This window comes from Sus scrofa, chromosome 2 (assembly GCF_000003025.6).
Source record: "Sus scrofa isolate TJ Tabasco breed Duroc chromosome 2, Sscrofa11.1, whole genome shotgun sequence".
Classification (NCBI taxonomy): domain Eukaryota; kingdom Metazoa; phylum Chordata; class Mammalia; order Artiodactyla; family Suidae; genus Sus; species Sus scrofa.
In genome coordinates, this window is record NC_010444.4 from 26,746,828 (window position 1) to 26,765,795 (window position 18,968).

General features: G+C 51.6%; 1 protein-coding gene across 1 annotated transcript in view; it reads left to right on the forward strand.

Moving 5' to 3' along the window:
- Nucleotides 1–18,968, forward strand: part of ABTB2 (ankyrin repeat and BTB domain containing 2) — a 202,655-nt gene that overhangs the window by 167,302 nt on the left and 16,385 nt on the right. The window contains exons 4-7 of the mRNA XM_003122881.5: nucleotides 11,306–11,458; nucleotides 13,006–13,171; nucleotides 17,558–17,647; nucleotides 18,212–18,313. Coding sequence (XP_003122929.2) covers nucleotides 11,306–11,458; nucleotides 13,006–13,171; nucleotides 17,558–17,647; nucleotides 18,212–18,313 — 511 coding nt within the window. The remainder of the gene's footprint in view (nucleotides 1–11,305; nucleotides 11,459–13,005; nucleotides 13,172–17,557; nucleotides 17,648–18,211; nucleotides 18,314–18,968) is intronic.

Genomic DNA, 18,968 nt, shown 5'->3' on the forward strand with positions numbered 1-18,968 from the left:
TTCCCAGGCTAGGGGTCTAATCGGAGCTGCAGCTGCCAGTCTACACCACAGCCACAGCAATGCCAGATCCAGATCCGAGCCATGTCTGTGACCCACACCACAGCTTACGGCAATGCCAGATCCCTAACCCACTGAGCAAGGCCAGGGATCGAACCCGAAACCTCGTGGTTCCTAGTCGGATTTGTTTCTACTGCGCCATGGCGGGAACTCCCAGAATCTCTTTCTCTTTAGAGCTAGACAGATTGCCGTTGGCTGGCTATGTGCTTTGAATGTGTGTCCAAACCCCTCAAAGCCTCGGTTTCCACATTTGTAAAATACAGACTAATAATTAGGCCTCCTTGTAGGGTGGCTGTATTAGGGGATAATGTTTGTAGAATGGCCTCAACTTTACTTGGTACATAGTAGGCCCTCAGCAGATCTTAGCAATGTGGCTTTGCTGCTCAGAAGCCAGTGCTAGAATATTCCCTGCAGCTGCAGTTGGGCTGCGGGTGCAGAAAGCGGGGTCCAGTCCTGGAAGCCTTTTTCGCTGGCTGGGTCGTCGTGCACCACCTTCCATGGCTCAGGTCAAAACCACTCATTACCAGTCGGAAATCTCACCCTTACGTTTGTGCATCTCTGTCAGGCCTCAGGAGCCCCAGGCTCCTCCCAGAAGTTTCTGGAAACTCTACCTCATGGTGTGAATGGCTCACCTCTCTGCCTTAGATTGCAGGGTTAGGGGAAAGCCAATGCCATGTGATTATACTCAGCTGAATCCAGAGAGGAATAGCTATTCAGAGACTCTCCATGAAAGACCCCACCCCACCCAGCAGGTGTATGTGGGATCAATGAAGCAGGACAGCTAAACCATGGGTCCTCCCAAGCCTGACTTGTTGGCAGAGGCCAATGGGTGGTGGCAGGTCCCCTCACCGTGTTTGTGAAAGTGTTGTGTTCAAAAGAAGGGGCGTTCAAACCTGTGTTTGAACAGGTTGGAGGCCCTCGCCTGTTTGGCTGCTGCATGGTGAGAGGGCTGTGGTCTCTTGTCAACCATCACAGACGCCAAGCCTGGGTAATTCGGAGGCTCTTGCACCTTCAAGCCGCAGTGAGCCCTGTGGGTGAGGTGCGGCCGGTAGGCCAAGGGAGCCACGCCCCAGCCAAGCGGGGAGAGGCCCCCCTCTCACAGCGCTGCTTCCAGGTGCGTGAGAAGCAGCGCTCCTCTGGCCTGCTGGACCAGCTGGCTGCCAGCCTGGCCACCCCACAGGGAGCCTTGGCCTGAGAAATGGGCCAGATAGATGCCCTGGACCTTGAAGAGCCCAGAGCCCTCCCTGCCCTGGGGGAGGGCAGGAGGGGTGGTGGCCCACATGCAGTCTCCCCTGAAATCTGTACCATCCCACCCACATAAGATGCCACCCTGGAGTCGGGCCCGGTTACCGAAGACAGATGGCTGTATCCGCTCCATCGTGGCGCTAGGCCACATCGACATCTGCAGAACCACACCTGCCATTTCCCTCCCAGAGACAGCTCCACCCACCATCCCCTCTGCCCTCCCAGAAACTGCCTTAGCCCCAGTCAGCTGAGCTGCCCCAGTCAGCCTTTCGCCGGTAGAAAATGCTCCTGTGACATGGTTATCTCTTTATCAGAATGGTTGCTTTTTTTCCCAAAGAGAACCCTTCCGTAATGCCCAAGCCAGCTCCAGCCTCTAAGAATTGAAGACAAAACACTTCCCCATGTCACACACTCATTCGCCTAACTTAGAGCTCAGGAGCCCTGCAGGGTAAGAATGAACCCCTGAAAACATGTTAGCAGCCAGAGGGCTTTGCCTCCAGGAGAGAGAAACATGCCGCGCTATGCATTTCTGAATTCAAAGATTGAGTTTCTTTTTTTTTTTTCCTTTTTAGGGCCACACCTATGGCATATGGAAATTCCCAGGTGCTAGGAGCGGCAACTGGAGCCTGTGCCATAGCCACAGCCATGCTAGATCCGCGTCTACAACCTACACCACAGCTCAAGGCAATGCCAGATCCTTAACCCCCTGAGCGAGGCCAGGGATCGAACCCACATCCTCACGGACACACTATGTCAGGTTCTTAACCCGCTGAGCCACAGCGGGAACTCCTTCAAAGACTGAGTTTCTAACATAGGCTTCTGTGCTGAGGGATGGGCACCATTGGTGAGTAAAACAGTCTCTCGCCTTCAGAGAAATTATAATCTGATTGAGAAAGCAGACAAAAAAACCCCACATAAGCAAAATGATTACAAGTGGGGCAGGTGCCGTGAGGGTGCAATGCTGAGGGCAGAATGGAGAGCAGGCCCTGGGCGAGTGGGCAGAGAGGCCCTCCCACCGCCCAGAGGGGACACATGAGCCAGGCAGGGGTGCTTTACCCAAGTGCCAGGGTGCCGAGGTGTTTGTGTTTGTTGGAGACACTGAGAGTTTACGCCTGTCCCAGTGTTGTTGGTAATAGCCCTCCTTTTCCCTCTCAAAAGTGGTCCAGCATGGGTGACAGATGACATGGTTGCTGTGCCTAAAACTCATCACCCCTGAGATGAAATAGGTGGGGTAGGGTCCGGAAAATGAAGGCTAGGGCCAGCTCACTAGGCTGAGTGCCAGTAGAGTGTACTATCTGGGAGCTTGGACACAGGTGGTACCCTGCCTGGGACCACATCCCAGATGTGCCACTTACTAGGTGTGTGACCTGTCCAGCCTGCCGTTTCCCATGTGTTTACTGGGGGTAATAACAGTACCAGTTTCAGGAATTCCCGTCATGATTCAGTAGTTAACGAACCTGACTAGCATCCATGAGGATGCGGGTTCGATCCCTGGCCTCGATCAGTGGGTTAACGACCTGGTGTTGCCGTGAGCTGTGGTGTGGGTCGCAGGCGCGGATCAGATCCCATGTTGCTGTGGCTCTGGGATAGGCCAGCGGCTTCAGCTCCGATTGGACCCCTAGCCTGGGAACCTCCATATGCCGCGGGTGCAGCCCTAAAAGACACAAAAAACAAAAACAAAATAGTACCAGTTTCATAATCCCCAGAAATGGGGATTAATTGAGTCAACAGATGTAAAGGGCTTAAACAGTGCTAGGTGCTTAGGAAATCCTCTGTACACGTTCGTCGTGTTGTCCTCTTAGTCCTGGATGCCTTGGGAGCCAGGCCAGGATGCCCCAGTTGTCACCCACTTGCCTCGAATCCTGCAGCTTACATTTAGGCTCCCTGAGGGGCAGCCACTAGAAGGCGGCAGGAAAATCACTGACAGCTAATCACGACTGGGTTGCCATCTAAATTTATATCCATATGCATATCTGGGCAAGTGGAGGTTTTTCTAGTGCCTCTAATCTGTACCAGATGGGTTTTAATAAGAAAAGTGTATTTTTCCCACAGAAACCCCGAAGCCCCACCTCTCGCAAAAGTCACCTGACCCCACGCAGAGATTCTGCCAGGGCTCAGCTGCGGGGTCTGAGGCAGCCAGGCTGCCAGAGAAGATGGGCCTCGGGGTCAGGAGAGAGATGCCTGCCAGCTCTGACTCCAAGCTGGGCCAAACCATTCTGGTTTACCAAGCAATTCTAGAAAAGTAATTAGTCCAAGATGTGAACCGGACTAGAATCGCTGCCTTTGTGCTGGGAGTGGAATCTGACTTCGGTTGGGACAAGGTTGGTTCATTCTCCCTGTTTGGCTTGGGGTTAGGCCACCGTGGCCTCCAGAAATCTCGGGGGCCCGGTGGTGAGGGCCTCCGAGCTGAGACAGCAGAGCTGACCTTGACCTTCCCAGAGCAGCCTCTTCTTGAAGCGCTGTCACTTGATTGGGAAAATCCTGGCCGCTTCCTGATGGTGCCACTTGCCAGGCTCAGCCCAGACAGCATGGCCAGGAGGGGCGTGGGAGCAGCAAGCTTCCCAGCAAGGTCTCTGAAAGGATGGATTAGGGGAGAGGTCACCCCATCCCCAACCCCAGTGCTCAGCAGTGGCTCCCAGTGAAGGCGGGGCAGGGTCGGTGGAAGAATTTAGGGCTGAAGGTAGGGGACATTCTGGCCACCCCCTCCCTTGACCATCATCTGCTTCTGTCTAGCTGGTCTAGATTCCTTTTCTAGACCAGGAGTGAACTGAGCTTACAGGGTGATGGAAGTGTCTCCTTAGGGAGCAAGCCTAAGGCATCATGGACCTCCCCAAACCCAAGCCCTGGGAGCCAGGCTGGCACCCCAGACCCCTCTGTGCTCCCAGCCAACAGTGGAAATTACGAAACCGAGGGAGTTCCCATTGTGGCACTGTGGAAACGAATTCGACTTGCATCCATGAGGACGCAGGTTTGCTCCCTAGCTTCGCTCATTGGTTTGAGGATCAGGCGTTGCCATGAGCTGTGGCATAAGTCACAGACTCCACTCGGATCCCGAGTTGCTATGGCTATGGTTCAGGCCGGCAGCTGCAGCTCCAATTGGACCCCTAGCCTGGGAAGTTACATATGCCTTGGGCGCAGAGCTAAAAAGCAAAAAAAAAAAAAGAAAAGAAAAAAGAAACCACTGCCCAGGTTTCTCAGGGCTGAGCTCAGGCTGGGTCTCGAGGCCCCGCCCAGCTGGTGGGCACCTCCCGGGTCTGCCTGTCTGAGGACTTATCCCCAGTCCTCATGGGCGGGCACAGAGGGGACGTACCAGACTTGGCCCATTGGTTGGGAACAGAGGGACAGAGCCTTCTCGTGCCTGGGCCTCTGGTTACAGGCTTGTGCCCCATCTGCCAACCTTACTGTTTCCCTGAGGCCCCTACCCACCTCGGGGAAGAACAGAGCCTGCTTTGAGCTGGAAATTGGAGGCGTTTCCTGTTTCATGTTGTTAAGACACCGCTTATAGGACTGTGATCCCAGTAAATCATACGCTTGCTGAGTGGGGCAGGGTTTATTTATTTTTTTTTTTCCAGGCTGCAGGGACCTCTTAAAACCAAAACCTTAAGAAGTTTGCTCTCTTTCTTTCTTTCTTTTTTTTTATTTTAAAAGGGAAAAAATGGCTTTTGCAGGCCTGGTCCTGTTGAAGGATCTTGTGAGACTGTTGGCTTGATATACTCAGACTTATCTAAATGATTAATTTCAAGAGAGAGGAAGTGAAACTGAGTCACAACGTGCAGGGCGGGGCGGGGGCCTGTTGCTGCCCAGTGGCTCAGTGACCTTGGGGAAGACACTGGACCTCACTGGGTTTCTATTTCCTCTTCTCACTCCCCTTCCTGTTAAAGACCCCTTTTCTTTGGTGTATTTTATGCACCCCCCCCATGACGTTAGTTGTTATTTTATGCACACAAAGACAAATGTTCCCAGTCAGTGACCCTTTTAAGTGGCTTTGTTTGTCAGAATAGCAGCCCGTACTGATGCATTGGCCTGCGTGTGTGTGGTGGTTTTGAGGTTTGGCCTCCGACAGCACTTGGGGGTACAAGTCCCTCAAAGTCATTCATGCCCACCCCCTCACCACCTTGCATGGTCCTGACCCAGCAGCCCCTGGGTCTGTGTTGTCCTCGCCCCTTCCCCTGTTCAAGGTTCTTGACGGTCAAGGCCAAGGGCCTGCACTGCCAGAAACAGTTTCCAGATCACATAGTGATCGCATTTGACATAGTGGTGGCGTTTGTTGCTCCGTTTTATGAGCTGGGGTGGAGTGGGTGGTGGGCAGCTGGCTGGCAGGCTTTTGCAAGCTTTACATGTTTATACTTGCTGGAGAGGTAGGGGGGAGGGGAGGGAGTTGGCTGGACTTGAAGAAGGCTGGAGCTGAGGCGTTTAATGGGACCAGATTCCTAGAGTCTTTCCTGCTATTATGTTTCTCTATCAACAGACCCTAACATGGTAGTGATAGTTAACCTTTACCGATGACGTACCAGGTGCCAAACTCTGTGCTAAGTAGTTTATATACATACTTGCGGCCGCCTTGTGAGGTGGCCTTATTACTTATACCCATTTTGCTGATGAGGCAACTGAGGCTAAGGAATAAGGTAACTTGCAGAGAATCACAATTTAATTCATTGTGTGTATACTGGATTCCGTCCTAAGGCAGTCACCCTCCAGAGCCCATGGTCTAGACCACGGTACAGTAGGTACAGCTGTTGTCATGTGGGGGCTGTGAAATCACAGCAAAAGGGGTGCTCATGATGGAAAGTGTCTGGAAACCACTGATTTAACCCAATCTTTAAAAAAGCAAAACACGGAGTTCCCATCGTGGCTTACAGTAGGTTAAGGACCCAAGGTTATCTCTCTGAGAATGCAGGTTCAATCGCTGGCCTCGCTTGGTGGGCTAAGGATCCGGTGTGGCTGTGACTGTGGCCTAGGCCACAGCTGCAGCTCCAATTCAACCCCTGGCCCGGGAACTTCTATATGCCACCAGTGCGGCCTTAAAAAATAAAAAATAAATAAGAATAATTTAAAAAAGAAACCCAGGCCCATAGGAAGGTAAAATGAGAAGAAATTCATGAACTATAACCTTGGGGAATGATTTACCCGAGGTTATAGAGCCAGTTCAGTTGCTTCCAGAAACTCAGACTTTCTCCCAGCGAGGATCCGTGTAGGATCCTCAGAGCCTGAGACCAAGAACATGCATGTAAACCATGCATCACTCTAGAACTGTCGGGACGGGGGCAGAATCCCAGCCCAGCACCTGGGAGCAGCTTTGCCTTAGGGATCTGCTATGTTTATCTAAGGCGGTGGTTCTCGGAGTGTGGTCTGGGGACGCCAGGAATCCACAGGATCAAAATTATTTTCATAATAATAAAGTCTTATTTGCCTTTTCCTTCATTTTCTCACAAGTGTCCAGGGGAGTTCTCCAGAGGCCATGTGACATGCGGGCCCATTATCACTCTGATGGCTGATGGGATGGGAGCTTGTGTATTCAGAGCTTCTGCTGCTCTTTGAACGCTCTGTTTTAATGTCGGATACAGTAATTAGTGATAGAACAACACCTATAAACAAAAGCTCTTTGGGGGCCTCAGTCATTTGTAAGAGTACAGAAGGGGTCCTGAGACCAAGGCGCTTGAGAGCCGCTATTCCAAGGTGCCAGGCCCAGCAAAGGGGAAAATCAGTGGCTTGCAGCCAAACTCAGCCTCAGGGGAGGAAAGAAGAGAGAAACAGCCCTTTCTCCCTGGGAAGGAACCAAGCAGAGACCCTGGGGGCCATGTGTCATCAGTCATTTCCAGCCTTGCTTCTCTGGAGTCTTTTCACCCCGTATTTAGGACATAGCCAGGACTGGTGCAGATGGGAGTTTTCTAGGGATTTTCCAGAATGTCCAGTAATGCAGGCCAGCTTCTCAGCATGACGGGTGGGCTAGATGAAATTATCAGAAAGGAAGTGGTAGCCTGGAACCCACAGGCCAAGGGAAGGATATTAACTGAGAAAGTTCATGAATTGCTTCTCATTTTATCTTCCTATAGGCCATGGGTCAGGAAGGTGGGTAGGCCAAGAAGGAAGGCCAGAGGAGGTCATTTTGGGGGCTGCAGTAGCATAGCCCTGTTTATGGACAGGTGGGTACCAGCCGCCACCCTAGAAGCAGGGAGACAGTCTTAACCCTGCAAGGTTTTTGTATGTTGAGGATATTAACCAGTGTACAATTCAGGAAACAGAAACTACCCTAGGAATTTTTAAGTAGGAAGGGATTTTTCTTTTTCTTTTTTTTTTTTTTGGCTGCCCCACAGTATATGGAGTTCCCAGGCCAGGGATCAGAACTGAGCTGCAGTTGTGACCTAAGCCACAGCTGTGGCAATGCCAGATCCTTGACCCACTGTGCCAGCCTGGGGGGTTGAACCTGCGTCCCAGCGCTCCCAAGACTCTTCCCATCCCATTGCACCACAGTGGGAACTCCAGGAAGGAATTTAAGGTGGGAACTAGGTGCCAAAGATATCGTTGGAAGGGCTCAGGGAGCAGGTTCAAGGCTGAACCTCCAGGAATGACTCTGAGGACAATACAAAACTTGTCATCAGGGGGGCTACACCCTCTGAGATAACCTTGGGAGCTGCCTTTAGGATTGAAGTTGGAATCAAGAAATTTTTGCTTTGGGAGTTCTCATCGTGGCTCAGTGGTTAACAAATCTGACTAGGAACCATGAGGTTGTGGGTTCGATCCCTGGCCTCGCTCATTGGGTTAAGGATCCGGCGTTGCCGAGAGCTGTGGTATAGGTCGCAGACGCAGCTCGGATCCCATGTTGCTGTGGCTGTGGTGTAGGCCAGTGGCTACAGCTCCGATTAGACCCCTAGCCTGGGAACCTCCATGCGCCACAGGTGCGGCCTGAAAAGGACAACAGACAAAAAAAAAAAAAAGTTTTTGCTTTGGCCTTCCATAGCAGTACTGCTGCTTCTGAAGGAGTCAAAAAAGGTAGAAAATAGACCCTGGGATGTTCTGAGGGGAAAAAAAGACCTCATGTTTTATGACTTGGCTTGCAAAAGTGGCCTCCGTCTCACATCCATTTACCAGATCTCGTGTGGCTGTGTCTTAATGATGAGGCCTAATTTGCAAAGGAGTCTGGGAAATGTAGTTTTCCATTTTCCATGTTCCCAACTAAGATGGTAAAAATGGAGGCAGAATGAACCAAGCCCCAGTAAACTGCCCACCAATTATCAATAATGCATTTTTTTCATGTGCCAAGTTGTAAGAGGCACAAGGCAGGAAAATGAATCATGACACCATCTGATTAGACTTCATGGTTGCCTGAATTCCCTCTTGGATTTCCCCTGGTGCAGCTGGAAGATGCTGCTGAGAGCTTTCATGGCTGCACTTGGCTCTTTGTCTTGGCTGTTGGCCACAATAGGGAAGGATGGCTGGCACATCCCCGAACTGTCTTTTTGTTTATGCTTCAGTCTTCAGTGCTAGTGATTTAGATAAAGGCTTCCCCTTGAATCAGAAGGACTGATATGTAGAAATACGTCTCTGAGCTTGCCTTGTAGCGTTGCAGTGTACAGATTATAAATGTAAAACTATCTGGGGGGAATTCAAGCGGGCATTTGAAAGATCTTGTTAACAGGGGGGGTAATTCCAAAATGGGTTATTATTCCTTCCTGGAGTCTACAGGCTCCCCCCATAGAGTCCTGGCTTCCCACTCCAAATCCATTCTGTGCCCTTGAGAAGTATGTGCCCTTCTTTTCTGGGCAGAAACGGGACGTTAGTTTCAGAGAACTGAAAGCTTGGGTGCGTTATGCTGCATTCCTGATGCTCAGCCATCCTTGCAGTCTTTTGGTGTATAGAGGGTCTGTGGTGTCTAGGCCCCGTGCCGGGCATGTTTCGGAGAATCAGAGATGCTGAAGGCATCGATCCTGTGCTGAAGAGGGAAAGTGTAGTCAGGAAGCTGAGACACATGCATTCTGGAATAGAGTTCTAAGAGATCTTGGAGAGGGAAGGGATCATTTTCTTTGGAGAAGGGATCTGGGAAGCTTCTAGAAAGAAGTGACATGGGAACTAAGCCTTGAAGGGTAAAGAGGATTGGGACGGGCAGAGGTGAGAGCTGCGGCGTTCTCGTGAAGAGGAGGGAACAGGCAGGATGGACTTGAAAACCATGAGTGCCTGGTTGTCTGGTGAGTTCTGATGAAAGGTATGAGCCAGGGCTAGAAAGTAGGCTGGGGTGAGTTTCTGGGCATCCTTGAAGGTCAGGGCTTCGAGGCTTTCCCAGCCTGGGGCTGTCTCGTCACCACAGCGACTGGTATACAGAGCACATCAGTGACATGACTCAAACTTAGGTATGTTTTCTGAAATGACAGGACCAGAACATCAAAATAACTCCCAAATGAACCACCTTCAAGAATCTCATCTGACTGTTTATTTTGTTTGTTTATTTATTTAGTTATTATTTTTTTGGCTGTGCACACAGCCTGTGGAAGTTCCCAGGCCAGGGATCAAACCCCTGCCACAGCAGTGACCCAAGCTGATGCAGTGACAATGCTAGATCTTTAACCTGCTGCACCACAGCGGAATTTCCCGATTGTTTTGTTTGAAAAATAAATAAATGAAAGCATCCTTTGCCCTCAAGGAGAGAAGCTCTGAGCACTTTGAGGATGCCCTAAGCTTTTGGAATCCGAGACAAGTCACGTGAGAGCAGTCTCTGGGTGACTCCCTGCAGTCGATTTACTCAGGAGCTGAGAGAGAATGGACGTCGTCTTCCTGGACAGGGTACCTCTTGGCATGTCTAGGGGAAAGAAGGGCCTAAAACACAAGAGGCCCTGGGTATCGGCGGAAGTGGCGTGTGGAGGGGGCTCAGCTGCAGCCCCTGGACGAGTTGAAAAGGAAGCATGGACAGGGCAGCAGGCATGAAGCCAGGACCAGCTGTCAGGACCCCTCTGCGGCCTGGGATCTGCTAGGCTTGGACTGGTCTTCCGAGGTCTTTATGGTGGGAGACTTGCCAGAACAGGAGGAGGGCAGGAGTCCAGCCTGATGGGGGCTTGGAGAGGGGAGGAACATGCCCCAAGTGGTAGTGCCACAGGATTGCTCACCACCAGGGGGCACTAGTCACCTCCTGTGCAAATGATGCCCCACTGACACAAAGAACACCTGTGGCAGGTGCCCCCTCAGTGTGTCGCTCGGAGACCTTGCCGAACCCCTCCCCCTGGCTTCTCCTAGCCGCCCCACACCGTAGCCATGGTTCCGGGTGTGACACAGTCCTGGGACCATTCCTCCCGGAAGGACTTGAAGCACCAGGCCCGGGGCCACCCTGGCCTTGCACAGGAAGTGATGTAGGCCCACCTCAGCCTGTGTGCCAGGTGCGGAGGGAGTGGCTATCAGCCACCCACCTGTAGTGTGACATGCATGGTGTCTCCTTTTTTTTGTTTGTTTTCTTTTGGATTTTTCCCCATGCATGGTCTCTTTTGGCCTCACAACGACCCTGAGAAATGGGGATTGCCCTGCCTCGCAAATGAAGAAGAAAACGGCCTCGAGGTGTTTGTCTGCAGTGATGAAAGGGCGCAGCTGCCAATGTCACAGCTGGGTTTGCAGCCTGGGTCTGTTTGACTCTCCCCTCCACAGCCCACCACCCAGGAGGCAGGCAGCCTCTCCCCTCTGCAGAGAGGGGACCTGGAGACCCCGTGTGAATTCCTTGGAGGGGGCAGGAGTCCCCAGTTCCACATGCTGCCAAACCCCTTCTTTCATTGGCCACCTAACACCTCTCCCCCGCCAGGCTCTGCTCATGGGCCATGGCAGGAATTCCCTCTGACTCACAGCCAAGTGTCTACAGAATGGGACAGACTGGGGTCTCTGTGGGGAGAAAGGTCGGGTCCCCTCCACACCTCGTGGCCTGAGGGCTTTGAGCCCCCAGCCTCCACACCTGTCCCCTGAAGGGGGTTCCCTTCTGTGCTTCAGCGAGCACCCTGCCCAGGCCTGACCCTCTCTCTCTGCTGCCTTCCAGGCCCTTCATGCTGCTGCCGCCACTGATGGAGTGGATGCGCGTGGCCATCACCTACGCAGAGCACCGCCGCAGCCTCACTGTGGACAGCGGCGACATCCGGCAGGCGGCCCGGCTGCTGCTGCCCGGCCTGGACTGTGAGCCCCGGCAGCTCAAGTACGGAACCGGGAGGAGAGAGGCGGGGGGCCCAGCTTCCATGCCCAGCCCTGGGTAGACCCTCTGCTCCCTCTTCCTCTTGGATCAAGAGGGGGCAGCAAGCAGGGGCCGCAGCCCGTTCGCTCGAGCTGCTCTAAGGACGCAGAGCCCACCTGTTAGAACTGGGCTGTTTTTGACCTTGGCTGCTCTCTGATGCGTCTCCTGCAGCCACTGGTCTGGCGCACACAGCAGACTCCTGTTTGCATTTGGGTGGGAGAGCTCTCACAGTCTGACTCTCCAGGATATTTTGGGGTCCACAGCAGAAGTGGGCTCTCTCTTCCGGTGATCACCACCACGGGTGTGGCGCTGAGCCCATCCTCCTTCCGTGCATTTTCTTGGTCCCTTTGACAGCTTCAGAGGAGGGGGGCTATAACGCCCATGTGACAGGTAGAGAAGCTAAGGATCAGCAGGAACAGGGCCTTGGCCACAGGTACTCAGCTTGCAAGGTGACCATGCTCGAATTTGTACCCAGGCCCTATTGGCCCCAAGCTCGAGCTCTTAATTTCCTTCCCAGTGTGCCTCCCCTGGATTGGACTGGCCTCCTGAAGTGGTTCCAGAGAATTCTTATGGCCATTCTTGACCTGGGAGAGCCTTGCCTTTTTTTTTTTTTTTTTTTTTTGGCCTGTTCTATCTCCATGGCAAATGCCAGGACCTTCTTCTGTGGCGTGTCCTTTTTGCTCTTTGACCCAACCAAGGCTCTAGGCTAAAGCCACCTATCAGAAGCCAGTGGTGTGCCCTCTGCAGATACAGGTTTTCTGTGACTGTCCTTGGGAGGGTAGCTTAGCTGCAATGGAAGTCTGGGCCACTCTCCACCACTTCTGCAGGGATTCTCAGCCTCACCGGGAAGCACTGAGGGGAGATGATGGAGAGCCTGGAACTGGAATTTGGCCTTGATGCTCATTCCAGAGAATGAGTGCAGCCAGCTCCATACAAAAACTACACAGCTGAGTGCAGTGGCCCCGGGCTGGAGCTCCTCCCTCCTTGGTACAGTCTGTTGAGAGACAACAACCAATTGTTTCTGACAATTGATAGCTCCCAAGCACTCTGAGCCCTTTTTTTCTTTTCTTTTCTTTTCTTTTTTAATCTTTATCTGTTTAGGTCCGCTCCCGCACCATATGGAGGTTCCCAGGCTAGAGGTCTAATCGGAGTTTTAGCTGCTGGCCTGCGCCAGAGCCACAACAATGCCAGATCCGAGCCGCATGTGTGACCTACACCACAGCTCATGGCAATGCCAGATCCTTAACCCACTGATCAAGGCCAGGGATTGAACCCGCAACTTCGTGGTTCCCAGTCAATTCGTTTCGGCTGCACCACAATGGGAACTTCTGAGCCCTTCTTTGATGTGTGCTCTTCATGTCACTGAGCATGGCAAGGCCAGTCCTTCCCCCTCACCTCCCACCCGATTCTCATGCCACATATCAGCCTCGCCCTGCTGTGTCACCTCTCATAGGGAGGCAGAGTCCTAGCAAAAAGAGCCATGCTCACATGCCCCTTTCTCTTCTATGCAGACCTGAGTGCTGTTTCAGCTCCTTCCGGAGGCTGGATGCCCGAGCGGCTACTGAAAAATTCAACCAGGACCTGGGTTTCCGCATGCTCAACTGCGGCAGGACAGACCTCATCAGCCAGGCGATCGAGGCCCTGGGCCCGGACGGGGTGAACACCATGGACGACCAGGTGTGTTCTCAGCTCCCCTGCCAGCCAGGCCCAGGACCAGAGTCTGAGGGGATTCATGACTGCCAGAGCTGGTGGCACAGTCCCTTCTGTCCCGAACCTGAGACCCACACTCTCAGCTCTGGGCTCCTGAGATGTAGGCTGCCTCCTAAATCATGTCCCCTGCCGTCCAGATAGAATGTCAGCTCAGAGACTTCCCTAACCCCCCTTGGAAAACCTTTCCAACCAGCATTGTGCATCCCCTCACTGCAAGGCTGGAGGCTGTCCCCTATGGTGCAGGGCTGGGAAAAAGTCCAGAGGAGTCGGCTTGATAGCGAGCTACGGACAGCAATCCCTGAGACTTGCATTAGAGCATCCTCCGTGCCATGCACATGCCCGTCCCATAAAAATCCTTGCCTTTATGAATTAACATTCAAGAGGAGGAGACAGTTATTGAGAAACACAAACACATAAAATACACAGGGCATGTTAGTAAAGAGTGCTAGGGAATTCAATGCAGCCAGAAGGGGGGATAGAAGTGTTGGAGGGGATTTACAATTTTAGGTAGAATTGACTTGAGTCTTGGTTTGCTTTGGGTTTGTTTGTTTGCTTGCTTGCTTATTTGTTTTGCAGTGAATCACTAACGTTTATATTGCACTTACTGTATTCCAGGCATTGTGCTTAGTACTTTGCACAGATTAACTCATTTAATCTTGACCACGGTCCTATGAAATGGCTATTACTCTCCTCCCCATTTTATAGATGAGGAAACTGAGTTATAAGAAGTCGATTTAGGAGTTCCCATCCTGGCTCAGTGGTTAACGAATCTGACTAGGAACCATAAGGTTCCAGGTTTGATCCCTGGCCTTGCTCAGTGGGTTAAGGATCCGGCGTTGCCATGAGCTGTGGTGTAGGTCACAGACGAGGCTTGGATCCCACATTGCTGTGGCTCTGGAGTAGGCCAGAGTCTACAGTTCCAATTAGACCCCTAGCCTGGGAACCTCCATATGCCGTGGGAGCGGCCCTAGAAAAGGCAAAAAAAGACCAAAAAAAAAAAAAAAAGTCGATTTACCTAAAGCCACATAATTGGTAAACAGCAGAGCTAAGATTAGAAGAAACCCAAGCAGTTCAAGCCCAGGCTCTTCTCCGCTCTGGATGATCCAGTTTGCTTATTTGATTCTCTTGTGAGCTTTGGCAGTGTAAGTCATGGCCCCGTGGTGGAGAAACCCACACAGAAGCATGGGGGGAAGTTAAATGGCAGCTAGGGGAGTCACGCAGCAGTCTCAGATGAGATGACAGCATCGCAGAGGGTGGAATGAAGCCCAGCGAACCCAAGCCACAATGCCCTTTGTTTTGCTTTTTTCTTTTCTGGCCACTCCGTGGCAGGTGGAGTTCTTAGGCCAGGGATCAGATCCGAGCCACAGTTGAAACCTCTGCCACAGCTATGGCAACACCAGATCCTTCCACCCACTATCCTGGACTGAGGATCTAACTGGGTCTGGCACTGCAGAGATGCCGCCAATCCCATTGAGCCACAGTGGGAACTCCAAGCCGCAGTGCACTCCGACAGGTTGGGCAGGAGCAGCAGGAGCAGGCTTCCTTCTGGGGGGGTCTGCGCTGAGCTGAGGGAGGATTGGATCCGTGGAGAGCAGCGGGGAAGGCATTCCAGGATTGGGAGGTGCTGGGATCAGAACGTCAAGGCGGAACAGGAGGGCATGTGCTGGGATGGGAGACCCTGAGGCTCCAGGAGGCCAGAGCCTGGGTGTTGGATCCCCCCAGATCCTCGGTCAATGCGAGCTTTCATCCAAGGGGAGTCATCTTCCGCCAGCTGCACAGTAGGGAGGCCCATGGACACAAGCCTCGGAGAGACCTGGCGTTTAGTCTGTCACGTCCAGCTGTGGCATCTTAGACAAGCTACTCTACCCCCTGGGCCTGTTTCCTCATCTCTAACTTGTGGGATAATAGTACCTGTCCACCGGGTTATTTTGAGGCTTTCGCAGCACCCACGTAGTAGATGCTCAGTAAATGTTCATCCTGCCTTTTTTTAGTCAATATGATGATAATTAGCCCTGAAATCTGTTAGTCAGCCTCTTTTATTTATTATTATTACTATTATTATCTTTTTAAAGCTGTACCCACGGCATATGGAAGTTTCCAGGCTAGGGGTCGAATCGGAGCTGAGTTGCTGGCCCATGCCATAGCAACGCGGGATCCAAGCCATGTCTGTGACCTACACCACAGCTCATGGCAATGCTGGATCCTTAACCCACTGAGTGAGGCCAGGGATTGAACCCGCGTCCTCATGGATACTAGTCAGGTTCGATAACTGCTGAGCCAACACGGAAACTTCTAACCAGCCTCTTTTGATTTAGCCTCTTTAGGTACCTGCAGTGAGGAGGGACCAACGTTAAAAAAAAAAAAAAAAAAAAAAAAAAAAAAAGTCGTTTCTCCTCACAAGGCTTGTCACCTGGTTTACACTCCGAATTGTGTGCAGATGTGTGGGGAAAAAAGAAGTCCAGCATGTACCAAGGGAAATAAAACAAAATCAAATTCTCACTCGCTGGCAGTGGCCTTTTCTCTAAATGCTTGGTCCTGTTTGTTCCCTCAGCCTTGGTGTTTACAGAATGATCTGTGGGTAAACAGGCCTCTCACCTATGATTAATCTCAGGCCATTGCTTTATCTCTGGGCACTAGACAAGGATTTATGAGGTAAGGGGATCTTGTCTACACACAAATAACCTAATAAATAACATCACGGGGCTCCAGAGAAACGCTTGCCAAGATCCAGCTGTGGAATAACAAACACTTCCCTCCACTGCCTTCGCCGTTGCTGGCCACGGAGGAAGATCCCCGGCCAGAGAGGCAGCGCTGCTCACCGCACGCCTCAGCTCCGGGAGGCACGGGGCCTCGGCTTTTGCAGAAGCTCAGAACGGCTCAAAGCACAAGCAGTAAAGGCACACACCACTCCCCCCTCTGGGAGGCGCCCCTCACAGTGAAGTGGGGCGGGGGGGCGCTTCGAAGCTCAGGCAGCTCTGGGTTCCATCTCAGTTGGTCCTCTTACTCCTCGTGTGGCTGTGAGGCAGGCTCATCCCCTCAGCTCCTCATCTGTGAAAGGGGGATACGAACAACCTCCCCAATAGGGATGTTATGACAATTAAATGAGGTGATGCGTGTAAATGCTTCCCCAATTATTTACCAGCGGGGGCTTGGGGTGGGTGCAGACCTATAACTACGTAGCAGTGGTGGTGTTGTGTTCCTCTCATTAGTTAGCTCCATCAAGGTAAGCCTCCTCTGTACTGAGCACTTTATACATGGTAATTAGGGGTTTTTATAACATTGATATACTACGTTATTTATTTATTTTTGATTTGACATGCTTGATTTTATTTTTTTTTTACTTCATGAATTTTATTACATTTATTAGGTGTACAACAATCATCGCAACCCAATTTTACAGCATTTCCATCCCAAACCCTCAGTGCATCCCCCCCACCCCCCAACCTGTCTCATTTGGATACCATAAGTTTTTCAAAGTCTGTGAGTCAGTGTCTATTCTGCAAAGAATTTCATTTTTTTTAGATTGAGTATGTAAGTGATTGCATTTGATGTTGGTGTCTCCTTGTCCAACCAACTTCACTTAGCGTGATAATTTCTAGGTCCGTCCATGTTACTGCAAATGCTGTTCTTTCTTTCCTTTTAACAGTGGGGTAATATTCCATTGTGTATATGTACCGCATCATCTTTATCCACTCCTCTGTCAATGGACACTTAGGTTGTTGCCTATACATGGTAATTTTTACTCTTTACAACAACCCAACGAGGTAGATACTGTTGTTATTTGTTGTGCCTCAGCCGATTAGTAATCCAACTAGTATCCATGAGGACTCAGGTTCAATCCCTGGCCTCGCTCAGTGTGTTAAGGATCCAGTGTTACCCTCCGCTATGATGTAGGCGCAGATGTGGCTTGGATCCCACGTTGCTGTGCCTGTGGCATAGGCTGAGAGCTGCAGCTGCAGTTCAACTGCTAGCCTGGGAACTTCCATATGTCACAGGTGTAGCCATAAAAAGAATGAATGAATGAATGAATGAATGAATAAATAAATAGAAACCGAGGCACGAAGGAGAACAGGTAATTTGTACAAAGTTTAGAGCAGAGGTAGCCTTTGTACCAAGTCAGGGTCTGTGCCCTTCACCCTTCTGGTGACCTGCAATGCTCATGGAAATGTCCCCTACTTATCCTTCAGGTGTCGTATGTCCAGTGGGCCTAGGAGGGGCTGGCTGTCTTGTCCAGCACAAGACACAAAATGGTTAAAGCGGGAGACCTGGATCTGTGGTTTCTGGGGCAGATGCCTGTGGAAGCTGTGTTCTCAAGTTCTGTTCCAGTTTAGCATCTGCCTTTGGTTCACGTAGGGTATGACACCGCTGATGTATGCCTGTGCTGCTGGGGACGAAGCCATGGTCCAGATGTTGATTGATGCTGGAGCAAACTTGGATATCCAGGTGAGAAAGCCCCAGGGGGCTGCACCGGGCTGCCAGCCCAGCAAGAGAACACCCCAAGGTCTTCTTAATCTATGCCAGGTACGATGTTTTGGACAACCGGGTAAACGTGTCTCAGAGGACAGGAAATATAAGATGCACAGAGATCACAGTTAGCAAAGAGGGTTTTTCTTCAAGATTGTTTGGGCTTTCTGTCAGAGAGGAGGTGATCTCAGCAAGGAGTTGAGAGAATGGCCATGATTCTGTTACTTTAGCCCCTTTCCCCTTTACCACCCTAATCCCCAGGCATCCCTACCTCGCCGGCTCTAGCTGTACCTCCCTCTGAGGCATAAAGTGTTTCCTCTCTGCCATCTCCCTGCCCAGGGCAGACATCACTAATTGAACATCCTTTTGAGCCCCATCTACATGGTATTCCAGGCAGACATTGACAGTCAAATGTAGAAAGCACTTGAGTTGACTCCTAGTCACTATCCCTGCAGAGTTTCCCCTTAGCTCAGGAGCCTGTGTCATGTACCCAGGAATGTCACTCACCTCGGAAACACTGATCATTTGTGGAATTTTTTTCAGGTTCCAAGTAACTCTCCCAGGTACCCCTCCATCCACCCTGACAGCCGGCACTGGACCTCACTGACATTTGCTGTGCTGCACGGACACATCTCTGTGGTCCAGGTGAGCTCCTGCCAGGTGTGCAGTGTGCCCTTAACTTGCCAGATGAGCAGAGCCCCACGTGCAGTCGCAGCCTCACCCGTGTGGGCAGCAGCCTGGATCAGACGCCAGAGGTGCTGGTTAAGGCTGCCTCACCTGGTCAGCAGGGCAGAGACCTACCTGGTTTGCCTCAAGGAGTAGGCTTTCATGGGAGGCTATGTGTGGGATTTTAGGGAGCAGGACACAAGCCCAACAGTGCCAGGCCTGCCTGGCATCTTTGCATCTGTGGGCGAGTCCCAGGGCGTGCTAGAATTTGGACTCTGTACAAGCTTCATTTCTCTCCTCTGACCATCTTTCCTACCCTTAGCTTTTTCTTTTTTTGTCTTTTTAGGGCCGCACCCGCAGCATATGGAGGGTCCCAGGCTAAGGGTCTAATCGGAGCTGTTGCTGCAGCCTACGCCACAGCCACAGCAACTCAGGATCCGAGCCACATCTGCAACCTACGCCATAGCTCAAGGCAACGCCAGATCCTTAACCCACTGAGCAAGGCCAAGGATCGAACCTGCAACCTCATGGTTCCTAGTCGGATTCGTTAGCCACTGCACCACGACGGGAACTCCCCCCTTAGCTTTCTCTACTCCCTCATGAGTCTAGCGGCTCCGTATCATGCTGTCCTTCC